We start from the raw sequence: 21,509 nt of genomic DNA, 5'->3' as shown, positions 1-21,509 counted from the left end.
ACAAATGCACTTATTTTCAGCGGTCATAGCAGGGGGTTGAGGAGAAAAATGCAATATTAATCCTCCCATCCTACCCTATTGTATCTTAATATGCAGTTCATCTTGAGTTTTGCACATGACTTGGCTTGTCATCCGCAAAGACACCCCCTTTCTAATTCCCTAATTTCACAGTCATTTTCTTACAAGGTCTTTTTTCTCTTGGCATCACTAATTTTTATGAACTATTCTGAAGGTCAAGTCGACGGCCCAATTTTCTGACATGCAAATGTTAAACATCATGTGATTTGAATGTAATTGATATTCATTCTCTCCTCATTCTGGTCACAAATGCATTTTTTAAACGCATGTATTCTCGTTACCGTGCTAAATTGTGCTTTTTATACATCAAAATGACATCATAATAGTGTCTAACCCCAAGAAAGTAAGTATATGCTTCAAATTATGAGGGTTTTACACGCAAGCACCTCTTGAACAGAAACTGCAAATTTAATGAAGAATGACATACAGACTGTTTTGAATTTTAACCGCTTTAATTCTTTACAACTTTATTTTACATCTTTTTGTGATTTCCAGCAACTACAGATATTTTAGCTTGCTCTGAGCAAAATCCCAACAAGAGCCCATTACAGACTCCCGTTTTATTACCTATTACGACAGAGGTCATTAGCAGCAAGAGGGATTGTACGCTTCTTAACCTATTGATCAATGTAACTACTACCATTTAATCCTGTGCTGAAGGAGTGAAAATCTGCCTAAAACAGGGTGTTACTGGGAGGGCGGGCAAGAGGGAGCACTTTAACTAGAAAATATTGCCCTGGCCTCTGTATCATTCCCATTTAACGCAAACACAAGACGCCATAGTACTCCCATATGGCGCTCTCTGTTATCTTCGGGATTAATCCAGATGATTTACAAAAAATACATTACCATCTAAAGATAGTCTATGACACACACTGTTAGTGGGCTAATAACGGAAAGGATCCAGTGAGCCCAGCTCTAATCTACTGACCAATATGACGATGATGTTGGTGGGGGGGGGGGGACATACTGAGGATGCCTTAAATAGCTGATGTCTATGAATTTCATGAAGGTGTGGCACTCTCCAGGTGCCTCCCATACAAACATTTAAAACCTTAAACATTCTTGCACAGCCGCAGACTGACAGGGGCAATATAGTGTATAACCCCAGGACTGCTAGACAAATACAAACACTCATAGAATACACATTTACACTGGGAAATAATATATACACATGTCCAACTTCCAAAAATATGTCACATTGAGCAAAAATCCGAAAATAATTTAGCAATGTAAGATTGACATCTATGGTCAAAACATTGTCCTTTTATACCACCAAATTTCATGCGCCCCTATTCTCTAGGACTTCACCTCACAGCTCAAAATTAGTAACAAATAAATAAGAAATACAAAAAAAAGCTAAACCGCTAACATTGCCAAGAGCCAGTGACTCCAAGGTAATGAAGATACTTCCGAGACCCTCCCTCCAATCACAAGTGAAAGGTCAACAACTGGTGGTGCAAAGGAGTAGTGGAGAAGGCGAAAAAAAGATAACTTTTTTTCGATACAGACTCAAATAAGTAGCTCAAAAATGAGAAACAAGAAGATGCATACCACTGAGACCGGTTCAGACATTTCACTTGCCGAGAAGCTGCAGTTTGGCTCAAAATAACGAGGGGGGAAAAGAAGAGGTGACTTATCACATTTTAATTTCTCATCCCTGTGGTCATCTTGTTGACCGGTAACTTCAAATGGAATGGAAAAGAAAAAGAAACTGTATGAAGTTCTTTTACCTTGACGGACAACTTACTATGATCTGCGATGAACTATGATCTACTGCATAAAAAATGTCAGAAATAAAGATTTGAGCTCAATACACTTGTCAATTTATAATCTAAATTAACACTATATTTATGTGCAACACCAAAAACTGACAGCATGTTTAAAAAAGGAAACCATACTGATGATTACAAATGATTCCAAATGATTAGAAATGCAAACATTTTTATGTAAGCCCGGAAAATTTCAAACAGTCAGTATTTTAACGGAGCAGATAAATGGGATCAGAGACACATTTTGTTTGTGATTAAACGGGCAGCTGGAAGAAGGATTTGGGACTTTGCAGCAACTGTGTATAACAGGATTTTGACTCACTTCATTCTACTGTTTTTTTTTTTTTTTTTGAGCTGGTCCCACCGTTAGACTTAAACAAACAAACGACTCCGCAAAAGCGGGTGAGCTCATCCCAACAACAGCTGAGTAGTGTGCCTCACCCTGGTTCTCAGCACTGCTGATGACGGGGTGCACACAGGGCACCCGGCGGCCACATATGCACGCACACGCGCGTACACACACACAGACACACAAACACACAGACTATGAAAATGTTATTTTACAATCTATTTCAAAACTAAATAGTGCTCGAGTGATCTAAACTAATATTAATAAAAGTTGCATTTTTTTTCCATTTCAAGGACAGGGGACTGCCTAAATAATAAAATAATGAAATCAATGGAGACGTACAAAAACGTATTGAAATAGAAAAAACCTCCTCCAGTTCTCCCTTTTGTTGTAAATGTCAAGTCACTCAGTAAAAACCTTTGCCAAACCTCCATATTTATATTTGACAACCAGAACATATGAAAATCATGGGAGGTGACATACAAATTCAGGGACTATTGAAATTAAGTCCAATACATCATTGTTTGCTTATTTTATCATTTAGCTACTTTGTTGTATAATCGGTGTGAACTGCACACATCTCATCTTTGGTTTAGGAGCTCAACACGGTTATGCAACAACACGTCTTTGAGATGCCTTATTTGAGTCAGTTGAGATTTAATTAAGATCACAGCCTATAAATCCCTTTCAAATAAAACTGTAGTCAAAAGACAATGGCTGACATCCTCTTGCAGATTGTTTATATTATCCAGCAAAGAACACCTAATCCTTGTTTCCATGACGGCAGACAAGAGGAACACAAATTGTGTTGCTTCTCAGCTCCTTAATGTTTAAAGATTTGTAATCATTAGGATGTTTCTAGAATTCACTAAAGATGTATTAATTGGCCACAAAAAAGTTCCACCTGGGAGGTACAATTTGTGAATATTGGCACGGCCCTCATTCTTTAAATGATAGAAGCTGAGTGGTGAAAAAAGTTCACACTTGTAGCTTAAGCGTTCAGCGCCTATGTCTACACTTTACATCACTAAGTATCTCCATCTAAAACTGAGAAGCAAATTGTCTACGGAGTAGTGACATTACAAGACAGAATGAAAGCTTTTCTGAAGTAATTACACATTTCTGTGTGAGGGAATCAAGGGAAGAACAACAAGGAGCAGCTGGTGGTACACGCTTTTGCTGAACTATTCCCATCTCTGCTTTTCTGTTCTGCCTGCTTGATCGGCTCCAAAGCAAAAGCCATCTTTGTCAAAGATATCCCAGCAAACTGGGGGACTCTGGCGGCCGCCCCGTGGGTGCCCCTCTCGTGGCACACACCTTGAATCTGTTTGTCGATGTTGTAGTTAAGAAATGACAGGTGCTGGCAAGCCCCTCTTCTTGACAGGCCACTGCACAAATAACGCCCCTGCCTGAAAGGGCTAATGCACAACTAATGAACAATAAATCAACTTTGATTACAAACTGTCAACCCAATCAGCTCGCACTCCAGCTCTCCCAAACTGAATCTCGGCACAGCTGCACGGCATTACAGAGCATGTTGCCCTGTTGATGTTCTTTTCTGCTCAACCAGCTGACAATCTGCTTTACTGTTCTTCACTTATACTTTTTCACCTAGCCACTTCCTGACCACTGCTGTAAAAGCTCAGATATGGTGTATATAACATTAAAAAAGAGAAGTTCATTCAAGATGTTAATTCTTAAAATTTGGTGGGTTAAGAATGTTTCAGATGTGTTATGTTGCAAGATTAAAAAAAAAAAAAAAGAAGACAAAACTGATCACAATTCATTAATAAACATGATCACATGGATAAGTACAACTTTCCCAAAACTATTCAGGAAGATACGAGTGACAGCATGTCTCTGTTTTGTAGAGATTCAGCCAAATACAAAAAATTTAATTGAATTTACATGAAAGAGAGCAAGCAGAGCCTGGCCAGTGGTCATGAAGTCACCACAAAATAGGCTGCAGGCACAAAATATATTAAAGAGGCTTTTACGAGATCTGAATATCCAGCTTTGTAACGGCAACAAAAAAACAAACAAAAACAAAATAGCACCACCAAAATACTTTGCTTAAAAACAACAACAGCAATTATCTAAGAGACAGCAAATCTGTCACCTGTTTTTCCGTGAGCAGTTAAATGAATCAATTAAAACATCAGACGGAACCGTTCCCAATCTCGCTTAACTGGTTAGCCAACTGTCAGAAAAGTAAACAAGGCTAAAGAGGAAAAAAAAAAGCACAACAGTTTACTGCCGTGAGTTCAGTTGTCAAGACTGTTTCCAAGAAGTAAAATGTACACCTCAGACAAGCAAGCGCACTTTGCAACCAAGTAAAAGTAACTACTCCGAACATCTCCATGAAAATCCAAAACAGACACAAGGAAGTAGAGATAACTGCATCAAACACTTGTGTTTTTGATTCTCCTGTCAAACAAGCCTGTGCAGAGTGCCTTAACAGCAAAGTAGTCCGTTCTGGATCACTGCAATGCTTATAAAAATGTGCATGACACATTTAACACATTAAAATTACAAAACATCAACAACAGGCAAACAATACACTCACTTTTGTATTCCCCCCCCCCCACCCACCCAATCAAATTAAATTGTCAAGTTTCTAAGCAAGAACGCTAGCTATATCAAAGAACTCAATCATATTGACAAACCTGACAAACTCCATTTAGCTGGCAGGGTAAACAGAAAGCCGGGCCACGCGGTGTGGAGTGAAGCAGAGCGGAGAACAGAGCAGCCACGGAAAGAGAGAGAGAGAGAGAGAGAGAGAGAATGAGAGCGAGAGAGAGAGAGAGAGAATGAGAGACACAGACACACACATACACACAGGCACAAGGGGGGGGGGGGGAAGCGAGAGAGAGCGAGACAGAGAGAGACACAGTGGCAACACAGGCAGGCAGGCAGAGAACGCGAGCTCTGTTGTGCTGTAGCGTCTCCAACCTTCTTCGGAATACAGACAGATTGCACGCGCAAGGTTACTCCCTGGATGACAAGATACAAAACTATCCAATCAACCACACCCTTCTCCACCAATCACAAGCAACCCTCTAAACAATCAATTCCAATGGGCCACACAATGGGGAGTTGTAGGCTGAGCTGCAGGTGAACCCGTGGCTTTGTGTGTGGGGGTCCTTAAAAAAAGGAATAGTTGACCCTTTGACCTCTGCTGGGACTCTGGCCATGCTATTTAAAACAATGGAAGCCCAAAGACAAGGGGCCCTTTAATTAAACAACAGATAAGTAAACATAGCTACCCAGCGGAAAGAAAGAAAACTGGCCAAGCTATCAGCCCTTTATTGTTCTACTAAATGGAAATGTTTATAGCGCCAGAACAAAAGACACAACTCAACAACAAATGAATAAACAAGGCTAACACTATGTTATTTACACTTTTCCCCAGTTTCCCATGCAGGCCTTACCCTCTTCAGAGTTGCATTCATGACAACCATTTGTTTTGCATCCCGTTTCTTTAAAGCCGATGCGTATCACAGCAGAAAATCGATTGCCAATGTTTGAGTGTATTTGGGCCATAAAATTAACATAAATTCCCACCACTGCAATGCTAGTAAAGACTTATTTTAACCAAAGCAACTAGCAAACGTCTCCCAGTTAGTAACAGTTATCCTACATTCTGTCTCTAGAAAAACTAAATAGGGGGAGAGCCACTACCAAGCAATCTATTCAATGACATCCCAATGAGAGCAATTATTCTAGCGATAACGTCATACTCTTAAAAACACCCATGTGCACTCACTGAGGAGCCAAGACATGACAAGAAAATAGAACTCTGCCACCTACTGGAGATTGGGATGAACTGCCCAAGGGGTTGGACAGCAGGAGGGAAAGCATGTCTTATGTGGTTTAACTTAGCTTTAACAGCACAATCGAACTTCAAGCACTCACTACATTTTATTACTCATTCAAGAGTACATCTAAACCTAATAAAAGGTTGCAAGTTGCCATTAAAACCAATTTTAGCAGTAATAAAAATAAATCCATTCGACAAAGAATATGAGGAAAGATTAACACCTTACTTTGTTAATTATTGTGACAATAAACAGCCAGCAGCAACCGTGAGCATTAACGCATCACAAATCAACAAGCTATAAACCCTTGGCCGAGGATGTAGGAATGTTCACGGGATGTAGTCCAGTCCGCAAACACATTGGTAAAATAAACAGAGCTAAACACAGCATCAGCATGACAAGCCACTGCTCCCATCAGTTAATAACTAAAAATGAGCTCAGCTAAGCTGGCCTGGCCTATATAAATTATTGACTGGGACACCTCAAGTGTTGAAAGTGACAATTCCAATATATGTCACAGTGAATAATTAAACGGTGGAAAAGATGCTTTTATTTTCCATCTGAGACACCCAAGACAACTCCCACAAAACGACAGGCAAGTGTTCACAGGTCCACGCGTGCTCTCAAAGCACACAAACGCACACACAGTGGTTGAGGCCAGGGCCATACTCTTCTTCCTCAGCATTCTCCCTGGGGTAGCATGTCGACGTATTCTCAGTAAAACACCTTCTTAGCAGTAATAGGCCACTGTTCTCATTTCAACACTCCCAACGGCCTTGTGATAAATTTAGCAGACGCACAGTTCAAGCATCTCCTCTCACACAAAGTCTTTCTAATCCATTGCCTCTGTGCCAGCCCCATGTAAAATAATTACACTTTTGTGTCAATGTGATACACCACATATAGGTTTTATTTCCCTACGCACAGAGAAACATCAGTAACCTTGAGCCTTGGAATGCATCCCTGGTGATAGTTTTCAAGGTGCAGTGAGTGTTTGTGCCCATGACAGAGTGAATTACATTATAACACACTCCCATTTCCTGCTTGAGGTGAAGTGAAAGTACTGTAATGTCTGGTTAGGCTCAGCCCTGCTCCGCTTGTGCTCAAGAAAACGATACAGCTCCAATTACAAAGTCTTCTCAACACTCCGGGGTATAAGATACACCAGTATGCCAACCAGTGTCTTAGTGTTGTTTTAGTAGTAGTACAGAAGGAGATCAGAAAAACACAAAAATACGCTGCATGAAATGAAGTAGTAAACCTATAATAACCATATGCATCAAACAAATATTTGTATACTGTACTTACGGAGATAGTTAGCGGGGCAAATGCTTGCCGATATAATCAACAGTTGCACTATTCAATATTCACCAACGTGATGTAATCCATCCTTCCATCCATTTTCTGAGCCACTTCTCCTCACTAGGGTCGCGGGCGTGCTGGAGCCTATCCCAGCTATCATCGGGCAGGAGGCGGTGTACACCCTGAACTGGTTGCCAGCCAATCGCAGGGCACATACAAAAAAAACAACCATCGCACTCACATACACACCTACGGGCGATTTAGAGTTGTCAATTAACCTAACATGCATGTTTTTGGGATGTGGGAGGAAACCGGAGTGCCTGGAGAAAACCCACGCAGGCACGGGGAGATCATGCAAACTCCACACAGGCGGGGCCGGGGATTGAAACCCGGTCCTCAGAACTGTGAGGCAGATGCTCTAACCAGTCGTACACCGTGCCACCTGTGATGTAATGATACATCTATTTAAGAGTCTCGATCGTTCGTAGCCACCGTTATCAGTTTTCTCATGTATGGTGACTGAGTTGTTTGGCTAAGCTCTGCATTTCTTAATGTTTCACGTGTGGTGGCGCAAAAGGGTAAAAAAAAATGTTTAAAAAATGAGGCTCTTAACTGGACTGGTGGACCCAGGGAGCCCTATGGTTGCACTTGTTAAGAAATGCAAATATGTGACTCACTGGCAACTGATGCAACACCACTAGGCAGGAGTTTTATTTTTGTTGCACTTGTACATTTGAATGTGAAGAGGTTTCAATTGGCGCCTCAAGCTCTGCCGTCTTTCTCTCCCACCTTTCTGTTCTTTCAATGCCCACCTCTATGCAGTGGGTACAGAACGTATTCAGACCCCGTTAAATTTTTCACTCTTTGTTATATCGCAGCCATTTGCTAAAATCATATAAGTTCATTTTTTCCCTCATTAATGTACACACAGCACCCCATATTGACAAAAAAAATGTAATTGTTGAAATATTTGCAGATTTATTAAAAAAGAAAACCTGAAATATCACACAGCCATAAGTGTTCAGACCCTTTGCTGTGACACTCATATATTTAACTCGGGTGGTGTCCATTTCTTCTGATCATCCTTGAGATGGTTCTACACCTTCATTGGAGTCCAGCTGTGTTTGATTATACTGGTTGGACTTGATTAGGAAAGCCACACCCCTGTCTATATAAGACCTCACAGTGCTCACAGCTCACAGTGCATGTCAGAGCAAATGAGAATCATGATGTCAAAGGAACTGCCTGAAGAGCTCAGAGACAGAATTGTGGCAAGGCACGGATCTGGCCAAGGTGACAAAAAAAACTTTCTGCTGCACTTACGGTTCCTAAGAGCACAGTGGCCTCCTTAATCCTTAAATGGAAGACGTTTGGGACGACCAGAACCTTTCCTAGAGCTGGTCGTCCGGCCAAACTCAGCAATCAGGGGAGAAGAGCCTTGGTTAGAGAGGTAAAGAAGACCCAAAGACCACTGTGGCTGAGCTGCAGAGATGGAGTTGGGAGATGGGAGAAAGTTCTAGAAAGTCAACAATCACTGCAGCCCTCCCCACCAGTCGGGGCTTTATGGCAGAGTGGCCCGACGGACGCCTCTCCTCAGTGCAAGACACATGAAAGCCTGCATGGAGTTTGCTAAAAGACAACCTGAAGGACTCCGACATGGTGAGAAACAAGATTCTCTGGTCTGATGAGACCAAGATAGAACTTTTTGGCCTTAATTCTAAGCGGTATGTGTGGAGAAAACCAGGCACTGCTCATCACGTCTCCAATACAGGCCCAACAGTGACCCATGGTGGTGGCAGCATCATGCTGTGGGTGTGTTTGCCAGCTTCAGGGATAGGTCGACTGGTTGCAATCGAAGGAAAGATGAATGTGGCCAAGCACAGGGATATCCTGGACGAAAACCTTCTCCAGAGTGCTCAGGACCTCAGACTGGGCCTAAGGTTCACCTTCCAACAAGACAATGACCCTAAGCACACAGCTAAAATAACGAAGGAGTTGCTTCAGAACAACTCTGTGACTGTTCTTGAATGGCCCAGCCAGAGCCCTGACTTAAACCCAATTGAGCATCTCTGGACAGACCTGAAAATGGCTGTCCACCAACGTTCACCATCCAACCTGACAGAACTGGAGAGGATCTGCAAGGAGGAATGGCAGAGGATGCCCAAATCCAGGTGTGAAAAACTTGTTGCATCATTCCCAAAAAGACTCATGGCTGTATTAGCGCAAAAGGGTGCGTCTAAATACTGAGCAAAGGGTCTGAATACTTATGGCATTTTCCTTTTTAAAAAATCTGCAAAAATTTCAACAATTCCGTTTTTTTACTGTCAATATGGGGTGCTGTGTGTACATTAACGAGGAAATGAAAAATTACTTTAGCAAATGGCTGCAATATAAAGAGTGACAAATGTAAGGGGTCAGAATAATTTCCGTACCCACTGTATGTCTGTACTATCTAACCTGCTGTGCATTGGTAGTTTCAAATCATCACGCTTCATAATTTGTTTCCAGTTCTATTTTTGTCATTTTTTAATTTCAATGCTATCACCCAGTACACAAGTGCAGTAATACGTCATGTCTCCTGGTTGCTCCAAAAATCTGGCCTTATACTGCAATGATTAAAAAAAGTTGTAGTTTTAATTTTATGTTGCTTGCTACTTTTTTTTTTTTTTTTTTTTTTTTTTAATCCTGGGTCTAATTCACATAAACTGATTATTTGTGATAATGTAATCAGAAATGAATTGAGATTAAATATAGTAACAGACAATCTGGTCAAAAATGTTCAAGTTGGTCAGTGGATTACTTTAACTGCAAATGCATTTGAGAATTTTCTGTGGGACTGATTCTTCTAAAAATTACAAAAAATATATATATAGACGGCGGCACGGTGGCCGACTGGTTAGAGCGTCAGCCTCACAGTTCTGAGGACCCGGGTTCAATCCCTGGCCCCGCCTGTGTGGAGTTTGCATGTTCTCCCCGTGCCTGCGTGGGTTTTCTCCGGGCACTCCGGTTTCCTCCCACATCCCAAAAACATGCATGAATTGGAGACTCTAAATTGCCCGTAGGCATGACTGTGAGTGCGAATGGTTGTTTGTTCCTATGTGGCCTGCGATTGGCTGGCAACCAGTTCAGGGTGTACCCCGCCTCCTGCCCAATGACAGCTGGGATAGGCTCCAGCACGCACGCGACCCTAGTGAGGAGAAGCGGCTCGGAAAATGGATGGATGGATGGATATATATAGATATCAATAAAGAAATAAATGATTTTTATTGTTGTGAATGGTTTGCAGTCAAGGTCCTTTTTTTGTAAAGCTAAAGGCATGATTTAATCAAAATGAGCATCAACTCCCAAATGAATTTGAAAAGCAACTCAATTCTGGCGAGACATTTTTAAAGCTGTTAATTATCATTAATGCGATTTTTTTCTTTGGACCAATCCATCCATAAAAGGCATGTGAATGATTTCAAACAGAATACAGTAAGCCTGACAACAAAAAAACAACATACATTGCCAGGGGACACTGAGTTACAACACATTTTGTTTGTGTGTGTGAGTGAGTGAGTGAGTGAGTGAGTGAGTGAGTGAGTGAGTGAGTGAGTAAGTGAGTGAGTGAGTGAGTGAGTGAGTGAGTGAGTGAGTGAGTGAGTGAGTCAGGGCGGATGACTGAGTAGGGTGGAAATGTGAGAGAGCAAACCGCTTGGAGGGAAACAAAGCCCAAATGAAGGCCTGGAAACTATAGAATAAGCTTCTAGTGCTGTGACTGGAGCTGATTTGACACATCATCTTGGCTAGGAGAGAATGTGAAACACAGAAGCCCCCCAAGTGCTTGTTTGCTGTGTGAATTTGGGACAGATGACTTCATTCTGACAGGATTGCCCCAAACCTGGATTTAATCTATACAGTGCGCATAATACATTTTTACAACATGACAATGACAACAAACGGCAAAAGAGACAGCTTGATCCTGGGGTTTCACGCAGGCATCAATCTTTGTTTTGGGCTGATCAAGAAGGACACACCGTCTCACCTCAAAGCATAATACACATGATTTCATTAGAGCATCACCTCGAGACTTAACATAACAGACAGAAACATAACATGAACTCCTTTTGAGAATCACCCACTTGAGTGGGGATTGTTTTCAAAACTGGTTTTAGAGGAATTTTACATAGACATTATTTAGAGGAATAAAACTTAATGAAATAATTAATACGACTTAAGAAAAAAGAGGAAAAGCAACAATAAATTAAAACATGTCCCCTGTACAGAAGCTCATTGATATACATACAGTAAAGGTACAACTGCAGTGTCAAGCCGATAGAGCACCTCACTTCATGAGGAGGTCACATTGTAATCTGTGACAATATTTTTCTCATTTTCATGGATATTATACTTATGCTCTCTTTTTACTGACTGCTTGTGGCACTTTAAAGTGGCAGTTCAGGCCTGGCATATAGGCATTTCAGCATCTTCGTCCGGACAGACACATTTCTTGAAACGATTCTGTGGTCACAGGAAACTTTTTAAAGAGGAATAAGAAAAAGGTCAGCTCCGTTTCTGTGTGGACGCGGTTAAACCACAGCAACTAACTCTGATCATATATTCTCATGCTCAGTGCCACTTTGCGAGCAGGCAACAACTGCTTTGACACTCTGGGCTACTGGCTGACTTAGTTACAGAAACACCTCATAATGCTGTCTCAGATCACCCTGCAGCACTGGCAGGGCTCCAGCTGACAGGCCTGGCCTAGTGCTCTAATGACTTACAGATTGGTGCGCTGTGGTATACATGTGTCAGGACAATGCCATGGGCCTATTGAAAAAACAGTAGGAGACTAAAAGAAAGAAAGCCGGCAGCTCCGCCTCATCCTGTCAGCAAGAGGATTGGCCCCTGGATTGTGTCACATCGCGCTTACCCCTAACAGACCACAAATGAAGGATCCAAAAAGCGCATGCAAGTGAATGGGGGCGTTCAAGGGCCACACAACAACTTAAAGGGCTTTCATCCAGTATACTGAAAAGACATTATCTTTTGACCTGGAGATACCCTCTGTGAGGCAGTACAACAATGGTGTTCAAACACCAGGGGAGAGAGAAAGCAGTAAATTGAGGGGAAGCAAAAGCAGTAAATTGAGGGGAAGAAAAAGAGTGTAATATGTATAGAACACTACCTTCTTCAAAAGTAAAACGTATGTAATATCATAATACACAAATCAAACATACATTTAGATTCCAATACCTGATAAAGACGATCGGCACATTAAGATGGAACTGCACAAAAGTAGGTAAAGTTCTTTTTTTTCCTCAAGGAAGCAAACAACTTCTTTTATGATGCAACTCAAAATTGCCTGGTGCTCATGCTTCATTTGTTGAGTTCTACAAATATTTCTTGCCAAATGTATCCACCTCGAAGTAAAGCCTACACAGGGAACACTAGATGGCTGCTGGCTGACCAATCACTGTGCCAATGACATGAATAATGCTGGTCAATCCTGGATCACAAAGAAATGTAATCTGGGCATCAAACCGGTAGCAAAGACATCACGTTGACATAACATCTTCAAGCCCATCTGAATACTGCTTAATCCCCCTACAGGAGTTTGATGCCTTCTCTTGGATCCCTTGCAATGAAATGTAGTTAGCTTGAATGGTGAGCAATGACAAACTAGCTTTACCCCCCTTCTTTGATGCTGGTGGACTATCAGCAAGGGTCCGACAGTGTTGTTCCTAATTACCTATTTCTCTATTCCTGATCCTACGGCTGGCATAATTAGTTACCTGGGGCTGCAATCCAATTTGAAGTGATGACAAGAAAGTGATCCATGAAAAAGTAATAAGTTAAATCGAATTTCAGCCTGCTTCTAATTAAATGCACATGGAACTAATGAGTCAAACCCTACCATTTCACTGATAATGGTAATTAGCGGGGTGGGAGTTGCTGGCTCTTATCGTTGTGCCACTGTAGGAGTGAAGTGTTAAAGGTAAAAGTGACATGGTTTCTTTTAATTACACGTCATCCTGTCAATGTAATTGACTGGCTTTGCGACCAGTCGAGTATGTTTTGCTGATCGCAAGCTTGCAAGGAAGCTGTTTGTATATCAAGAATGATTAAGGTGCCTCAAGGCTAGCGAGTATAAAGCAGAGGAATCTTTTATCCGGCGGTAATAAAGGGTTGAGGGGTTGTGAGTGTGGGGGTACCCCAGTTGGAGCTACGAAAAGAGCAATTTACAGTAATGTAAATCAAGGGTTCAGAGTCTAGTTTGACTCATGTTTTCTCCTGTTACTACTACAACTGTGAGGTCACTTTATTTCAGATGTTGTGTGTACACCGAGCTGCATTATTTTTACACTGAACTGAAAAGTGAGTCTCTAAATCTCCATCTTCAAATGAGTTAAAAGTCTCCATGCACATCTCCTTGTGCCTAATGGGAAGAGCACTGAGATGAGCAGAGCCTTTTCCACAGATCAGGTGCTTTTATGAGGTTTACTACACTGCCTAATACTGTAACTGCTGGATCATGCCTTTTATTAACTAGTCTGGTCCAACAGCAAATCATTACCCAGGGTTTATAATGGAGATAGTGAGCGTTCCCGGTGAATGAAGTACCATCTTCTTTTTTTTTTTTTTTTTTTAAAAGGAAAGTAGATGACTCACTGGGTCAGCCTGCAATCTGAGACTCACATCATAAAAAATAAAAAAATGACATGCTCACTACTCATGTACATACTCGGTGTATGAATGTGAGACGATAATTGTGTGAGACTGGGATTTGTTTAATTAACAGAACATGTAATTCAGAGATAAACACCCTCTGGACTTGTGACATTTGCATGCTGCAAATTTAACCCAGCAAAACAGAACAATGGGCATCAGGCAATTTATGGTGTTAGTAAAGATACTACAGCAAGTCTGGTCTCTTTTAACACAAAGTGGGCATGGGTGGGGTGTAGGGGTGGTGGGCAACTCTCTTTTCAAAGGCTGAGTGACAGCCTGGCCAAGCTCTCTGTATACATTAATAAATTAGAATTCTAATTTTGTCTTTGTCTGCAGAAGATGGCCTAGTACTTTACTATGTACCAACAACTGGCTGTATGCAGGAATCTGCGATTGTGGTCCCCTCTGTTGACCTCTGAAGCACAATTCCCTACCAGGATGGGGAAACTGTTTGGTTTGATCCCTTTAACTTATTTGAATCCTGACAAATTTGCACACAATTGAAAGGTCATTGCAGTCATATTTCATCCTCTGGAGCAACTCTGAAGACATCTGCACAACAAAGAAGCTTTTTCACCACCTGACATTAGACTTAGCTGCTACAATGGCTCATTAAAAAGGGCCTCCAATGGGACAGTCAGGGTATTAAATATTATATATGCACGCACAAAGAACAGGGCCTCCCTATTAATCACCAAATATGCCCTGAAGTTGTTAGCAATTGCACACTGATACAAACAAATGATTCCCTCATTCAAGTGAAGATACACCTCTAAGGCAGCATACAGAACTAATGTAAATTCAATCATGAAGACTTAGCACGTGTGCAGTATAGCAGTAGTAGTAGTAGTATAACCACAGCAGTGCTGAATGAGCTAATGTGTTATAAAATTGGCTTAATGTTTACATTTTTGTTGAGACTGATGATCATATGCATCAGAGACATTTTGCCAATAACAAAATATTTTACAATACCTGTAAGCTTTGGTCCTTGTCGTTTGCTCTGGGGGATTTGCGGCCAGCGTTTTGTTGAAACTGCTGCTGCAGAAGTAACTGCCGAGCTATCTGGAGAGTCTGAAAGAGAGAATAGTTGAAATGATTTTTTTATGAAGCCCAACAGAAAAGTGTCAAATAGCAAAAAAGTCCCTTCAGAACACACCTATGCCCATTATCAGAGCACATGCCTTAAAAACAATATTCTCTTCTGATAAACAAATCAACACTGCAGACAATCGCTTGATACTCTCCCATTTACTGGAGGTAAAGTTGGTATAAATAATGATCAGATGACAAAACACAAACAAAACGCTATCCAGAGAGAAAGTTCCATTTATAGCATTTTATATTGTCTGATACTTATCAGTGCTTTTGGTTTGCCTTTAGCTCTACCAAACTCCAATCAAGAAAACAAATAAACAGCTTTATGACTGCTTCAAATATCTGCTAAAGGACACAGCCTTCTCAGTGGAAAACAAAATAAAGTGAAGTCACATGTTTATTGCTCCAGCTACTCCCTTTTCCCTTACAATAAATAATCAAACATGCCATCCAGAGCAAACAAAGCTGAGGAGTGCTGGGGGAAAAAAAAGACTGTGGTCTTGAAAATGGTCAGCGATACCAAGAAAAGCAAGCGTTGTGTTCCCACAGCAAGCTGGCCAGTCTCACACCTCCAACAGTAAACCATCTGGGTAAATAACCAGCTTCATTCTTTCCACAATTCTCAGATGATTGCTCCCACAATGAAACAAACAGTCAGGGGCACATCGCTCATCTCATAGATGGAAAATCTATCAGTCCCTCCTTCAATTATTGGAGCAATATTGGGATAAATGTGGCAATCCAGCATATAATGTGTCAGAAGACAATCTGCAGGCTGCAGTGTGGACTTAAGCTCTTAAAAAGAGCTCTGTTGCAGGATGAAGAGGTGGAGATAATATAGATAGTGATGTCTGACATGACTTTAACATATTTAATATAAAGCTGTGCACAAAGCATGACTTGTCAATGTTAGTAAAAGAGCTGCTTTGTTAACTTCAAGTAATACTGTATAAAAAAGTAACATGCCAATACCTAGGAAGGGTCCAAAACTAAATGTGCTTTCTTTCCAAGATGTCACCATGTTTTCTTTTCCACTGTAAGTGATGACAAATGCAGTGAGACGTGTGCATGCGTGTGTGTGTGTGTGTTAACAACCGAGGTTGTTGGAACAAAGAGTTGAGTCAACAGGATATGATGGAAAGTTCAGACAGCAATGGATAAAGAAATACATTTCTGGGAAGTCTTCCCTTTGTTTAATCTTTGTAAACATAAAATAAGAACATCTTAATGATTGCTCTGTGGTTAAATCATGCAACGTATTGTGTAGTTGACCTTGCTATCCAGATAGACTGTGACTACATTAAAAGTAGGAAGAATACGTATGACGTGATTGCTATGAGTAAAGATATAACAAAAAAGCTTCAACCTGCCCCAGGAACATGTCAATTTTGTAAATGCAATTTTGCAGGCAATTATTCTTACGGTTATATGAAATCATTCTTCTAATTATACCAAGGACAATAATCATGTGATCACACAATTGAAAACAGAGTCGTGATCATCTTGTCTTTGGCAAATTAAAATCAAATTGGTGCCCGACGGCACATGAGTGATTCTTCTGGTTTATAACAATGTGACTTTTCAAGGCAACAAAAGCAGCAAAATGAGCAAATGTTCTTCACAGGGACTTGTGCTTTTCACCTTTAGGAATGATGCTGTCAAGTTTGTATGGTAAAAAGGTATACCTTAAAGAGGCCCAACGTTAGCCTAGAATTACTACATGTTTACATATTATAGGAGCCAGTCCACTTGTTCAGAGCTTTCTGCGCCTTCTGCTCTGGAATCTCTCTTCTTTTGATCTTCCATTCTGAGACACTGGTCACTTGAGAAACAACTCCATTCTGATAACTGCTTTGGCCAAATGTGATAAAGTGAACTGTTGACAGGGACACGACATCTAAAAATGAGAGCTGTTTTTCATGTCTGGACATTATAATGGGATGATTGAGGCAATAAATATAGGCAACTAGATAAAACAGTTAAGTCAGATGCAAGAGAGTTCAGAAAACTGAACAATGGCAAATATTGACCTTCACAAACAAAGTTACTATTGTATAGGGCTATTGTTTGGAAGGTGTGCATTTTAGTGTAACATATACAGTGATGGTTCTGGGGGCGTGGGGGGGAGTCACCCCCCCAGCAGTGTGCTTGCCCCCCCCCCACCCTAAAAATAAATAAATCGACACTCCCCAGCCCCCCGTTAACAAAATGTTTTGTCACAAAATGAAATGGACTCAAAATGTTTCTGACAGCACCCAATCACCCTTGAGGGATGGAGTCCGAAAATAGCCGTGGACCCAAATTGGCCACCCCACTAAAAACGGGCTAGAACCGCCACTGAACATAAACAGGAAAATAATAGCTGTAAATCTAACACACATTGTGAAAGAAACTATAAATTCACACACAACTAAGGGAGTAAATCCTGCAGGGGCTTTTGATTAGAAAACAACCTGCAGCTCATGACAAGCTTTATCAGTAACACAGACTTAGCTTTTGTCATATGGAGTCATCTTTTATTTTATCTATTTCATATATGCTACAATATTATTTGCATCTTCTTTTCACACCATATTTGTGATTAAAGGGAGTATCATCTCTTTTGTCCCCGTGGCCATCGAGCTGTGATAAGAGAACTGCTAAGTACTGGATGTCTTTATGTGCTGTCTGCACATGTGGATTATTTACAGGCTTTGGGGTTTCCTGCTGCTAAAGCCAGCTCTGGGTGTCTTACAAATCCCAGCTCAGAGCACTGCCACACAGTCATGTTAGTTCTCAGCTGGATTCCTCACATCACCATCCCCCCCACAACAAAAAGCAGACCAGCTCCTCTGCGCACAAACAACAAGAATCAAAAACTGTACTAACAGTCGACAGACATGGATAGCAAGGGAATTATCACGTTTACTTCAACTGTGATATACTGTACATCATACTTGCTTAATGCAGAAAAGTGATTAAAGAAGACATAAAAATGGCTATTGTAGAGGGAAAACAGTGAGTAGGGGTATTGTGCCATCTTTGTTTTTCTGGGCCATCATTGAAGTGATCTCGAGTTCTACAAATGTCTGTCTCCTGTCGCTACAGGTGGTGGAGACCTTGAACGTGAAATGATTTGAAGCAGATTGCTGCTAATTGCTAGACGATGTGCAAGCAGGTGTAACTGAATCCCTGCGGCCACAGGGAAAGGAGGAGATGGAATGAGATGTGCACGTGTTTCCATACTTGTGTGGGATGGGTGGTGCTGTGTGTGCTTCAGTGTATTTACTTAACAGACACGTATCAGAAGACATTATTAGGCAGGACTTGGCAGCTCAGAGACAGCCAGAAACAACACGAGTAATAGGTTAGTCCTTAATGTAGTCCGTCTCACAAGATATCAGGCCCTCTGGCTTCCTTCTGTGGCCTCTGTGGAGTTTCGGCAGCACAGGCCTAAATGTCAAGGTTATGTGTTTGACTTTCCAACTGATCGTGATTCTACACTCACCTGAGATTCTTCACTTCTGCTTTTTTCTTTCAATGACAAGACACTTCGCTTCTCAGTGGTACCTTTTAAGTCTTGAGATCCAGCCCATATTGAACAAGCTCAAATACACGTGCTCACGCTAGGTTAGTATAATAGACGGCAGTCAAAAGTATTCACTCCCCTTATGGACGGCTGTGGCTCGGTTGGTAGAGTGGGTCACCCAGTGAAGGAAGGGCTGGCGGTTCGAATCCCGGCTCTGACTGTCTGCAGTCGAAGTGTCCTTGGGCAACACGCTGAACCCTAAATTGCTTCCAAGTGTGCCCATTGGTGGGTGATTGTGAGCATCTAGAAAGCACTTTAAGCACCGTGATGGTGTAGATAAAGCGCTATATAAGTACACTCCTTTTACCACTTTTGTTTTTACCGGTGTATAACAAATTAAAAAATAGCACATTTCTCCTCCAAAATTTGACCAACAATATCCTAAAACAAGTGAAAAAAGTTTGTAAATATTTACATAAAGCATATCAGAATCAGAATCTGTTTATTGCCATTATCAGTGAAAGGTACCTTCACAACTAGGAATTTTTCACGGGCCGATGGTTCAACATGAAACAAAGATGGTACTAATAAAAATAAGAAAACAAAAACATTTCAAATACAAATGTGTTACAAATCAAATAGATCTCACATGGAAAATTATTCACACCCTTTCAGAATCAGAATCATCTTCATTTTGCCAAGTATGTCAAAAAACAAGGAATTTGTCTTCGGAAGTTGGAGCCGCTGTAGTACGACAACAGACTGTCAATTGACCTAGAATACTTTTGAGACAAAAAGACATTGAGAAAGAAAGTCACTGAGCAATAAAAGGTTGCTAGTAATCTGGTAATGCCGGTACAATCTAACAAAACATTTTTTGACAATTGCGCAAAAACATGTAGAGTCCTCTTGTCATATACTGCCTGCAGTTCCATTATTGTAGCCAGGAAGGCGCTTTGCGTTCTCTTTCTCTCTCCCCTCCCTTGTCTGTTTTCAGCACCTGTCTCCAATCAGCCTTATCACCACCGGTATTTAAACCTGCCTGTTCCAGGAAATCCTCGCCGAAGTATTGCAGTTACTTTCAGTGGTACCACGGCCCTTTTACCTCCCGTAAGTCACCCTATTCCTCGTTCCCTTTTTGACTCCTGTGTCTCCTTGTTCCAGTGTGTGTTCCCCCGTGTTCCTGATCCACGTAATTCCTTCCGCCAAGCCAGCTGCCTGTCCACACCGCCGCCTGCCAACCCACCTAGGACCACCGCCATTACCTTTCATCAATAAACTATTCATCCTTTCACATCTGCCTCCGACTGCTCTTGGATCCAGCCACTCTCTAATCGTGTCAGAATACTTCGGCCATTATGGACAACACCGGCAACTCCGGAGGCACTGATGAATGTACTCACTCTCCAAGGAGCCCACATAGGAAAACAAGAAAAGATTCTCCAAGAACTCACGGAATCCCTACACTCCCTCACACAACAGGTATCCCTCCTTTCTTCAACGATGCTAGCTAACCCTCCACCTGTTAAGTACGCCTTCTGAGCCCGCTGCCTCAGCGCCACCATGCATCCTTTATAAAGAACCTCATGTTCCGCTGCCTGAGCCCTACTCCGGGGCCTAGGTGCATGTAGCCAGTTTCTACTCAATTGCTCACTCGTTTTCAACCTTCAACCATACAGTTATCCTACCGAACAATCCAAAGTAGCGTATGTCACTAACCTCCTCCGCGGCAAAGCAGCTAAATGGTCCACTTCCTTATGGCTAAACTCCTCCCCGGTACTCCACTCATTCAATTCCTTTTCCGATGAACTTCGTAAAGTGTTCAATCACCCCGTTCAGGGCAAAGAAGCCACCCGTCGTCTCCTCACGCTCACGCATGGCGCTAATTCTGCAGCGTAATATTCCGTAGAGTTCCGGATATTGGCGGGTGAATGTGGGTGGGATGACGCGGCACTTCGGGGGATTTTTTCCAATGGCCTTTCCGAGCAGTTCAAGGATGAGCTAGCAGTCCGGGACGAGCCCTCCTCTCTCGAGGAGATTATCGGCCTTTCCATCCGTCTGGATAACAGACTGCGAGAGCGTACACGAAAAAGGGAGGTTCGCTAGCGTAAAAACCCACCCACTCCGAGCGCTGCACCGTCAGCTTCACACCCGCCTCCCGCACAGTCTTCCGCCTTTCCGTCACTTCCCATAGCCACTGAAGAGCCCATGCAAGTTGCTAAGACACGGTTAGATCCACAGGGGCATCAGCGTCGTATCGCCCAGCGGCTGTGTATCTACTGCGGTCAAACCGGTCACTTTATTTCCTCATGTCCCCTCTGGCCAAAAGACCAGGCTCACCGCAACCTGAGAGCGTCGTGGTGAGCCAAACCTCCATCCCCTCAAGCTCTCCTTCTCGCATGACCGTTCCCGCTTGCAGCATTATAGATTTGGCTCTTAACACCCCCTTCACTGCCTTGATTGATTACGGTGCAGATGACAATTTCATTCATAACGTCATTAATTCACCAGCTCCAAATTCCTCTCCAACTGCTTCCGTCTCCGAAGAAGGTCACAACCCTGGATGGGCGTATCATCTCCCCTGTTACCCACCAAACTGTTCCATTCACCTTGCTTGCTTCAGGAAATCACCGCAAAATCATTTCCCTTTTTGTTATCCCTTCTCCTGATGCGCCATTAGTCTTTGGAATTCCCTGTTTTAAAAGACATAACCACACCATAGACTGGACACACTTAGCGATCACCGGATGGAGCCCTCACTGCCACTCACACTGCCTGCTCTCAGCTATACCTCCTTCGAGTACACCACCACCCTCTTCCATGCTCATTAACCTCTCCGGAGTCCCTTGAGAGTATCATGATCTCTCTCCGGT

The 21,509-nt window shown here is 42.0% G+C and overlaps 1 protein-coding gene across 16 annotated transcripts in view; it reads right to left on the bottom strand.

The window, feature by feature from the left end:
- foxp1b (forkhead box P1b) overlaps positions 1-21,509 on the bottom strand; it is a 241,910-nt gene that overhangs the window by 36,559 nt on the left and 183,842 nt on the right. For 15 of the 16 annotated variants that reach the window (XR_009790041.1, XM_061783862.1, XM_061783858.1 and 12 more), the window contains one exon: positions 15,006-15,104. Coding sequence is in view for 14 of the 16 variants with exons in the window: in XM_061783862.1 (XP_061639846.1) it covers positions 15,006-15,104 (99 nt within the window). In the remaining 2 variants the exon portion in view is untranslated. Of the gene's footprint in view, positions 1-4,865; positions 5,143-15,005; positions 15,105-21,509 lie in introns of those variants that run through there. The other variant, XM_061783864.1, reaches the window with a different exon arrangement.

The sequence above is a fragment of the Phyllopteryx taeniolatus genome, chromosome 9 (assembly GCF_024500385.1).
Source record: "Phyllopteryx taeniolatus isolate TA_2022b chromosome 9, UOR_Ptae_1.2, whole genome shotgun sequence".
In the NCBI taxonomy this organism is placed as follows: Eukaryota; Metazoa; Chordata; class Actinopteri; order Syngnathiformes; family Syngnathidae; genus Phyllopteryx; species Phyllopteryx taeniolatus.
The sequence above is the reverse complement of the archived record's forward strand: the minus strand, read 5'-3'. Positions and strand labels throughout refer to the sequence as shown.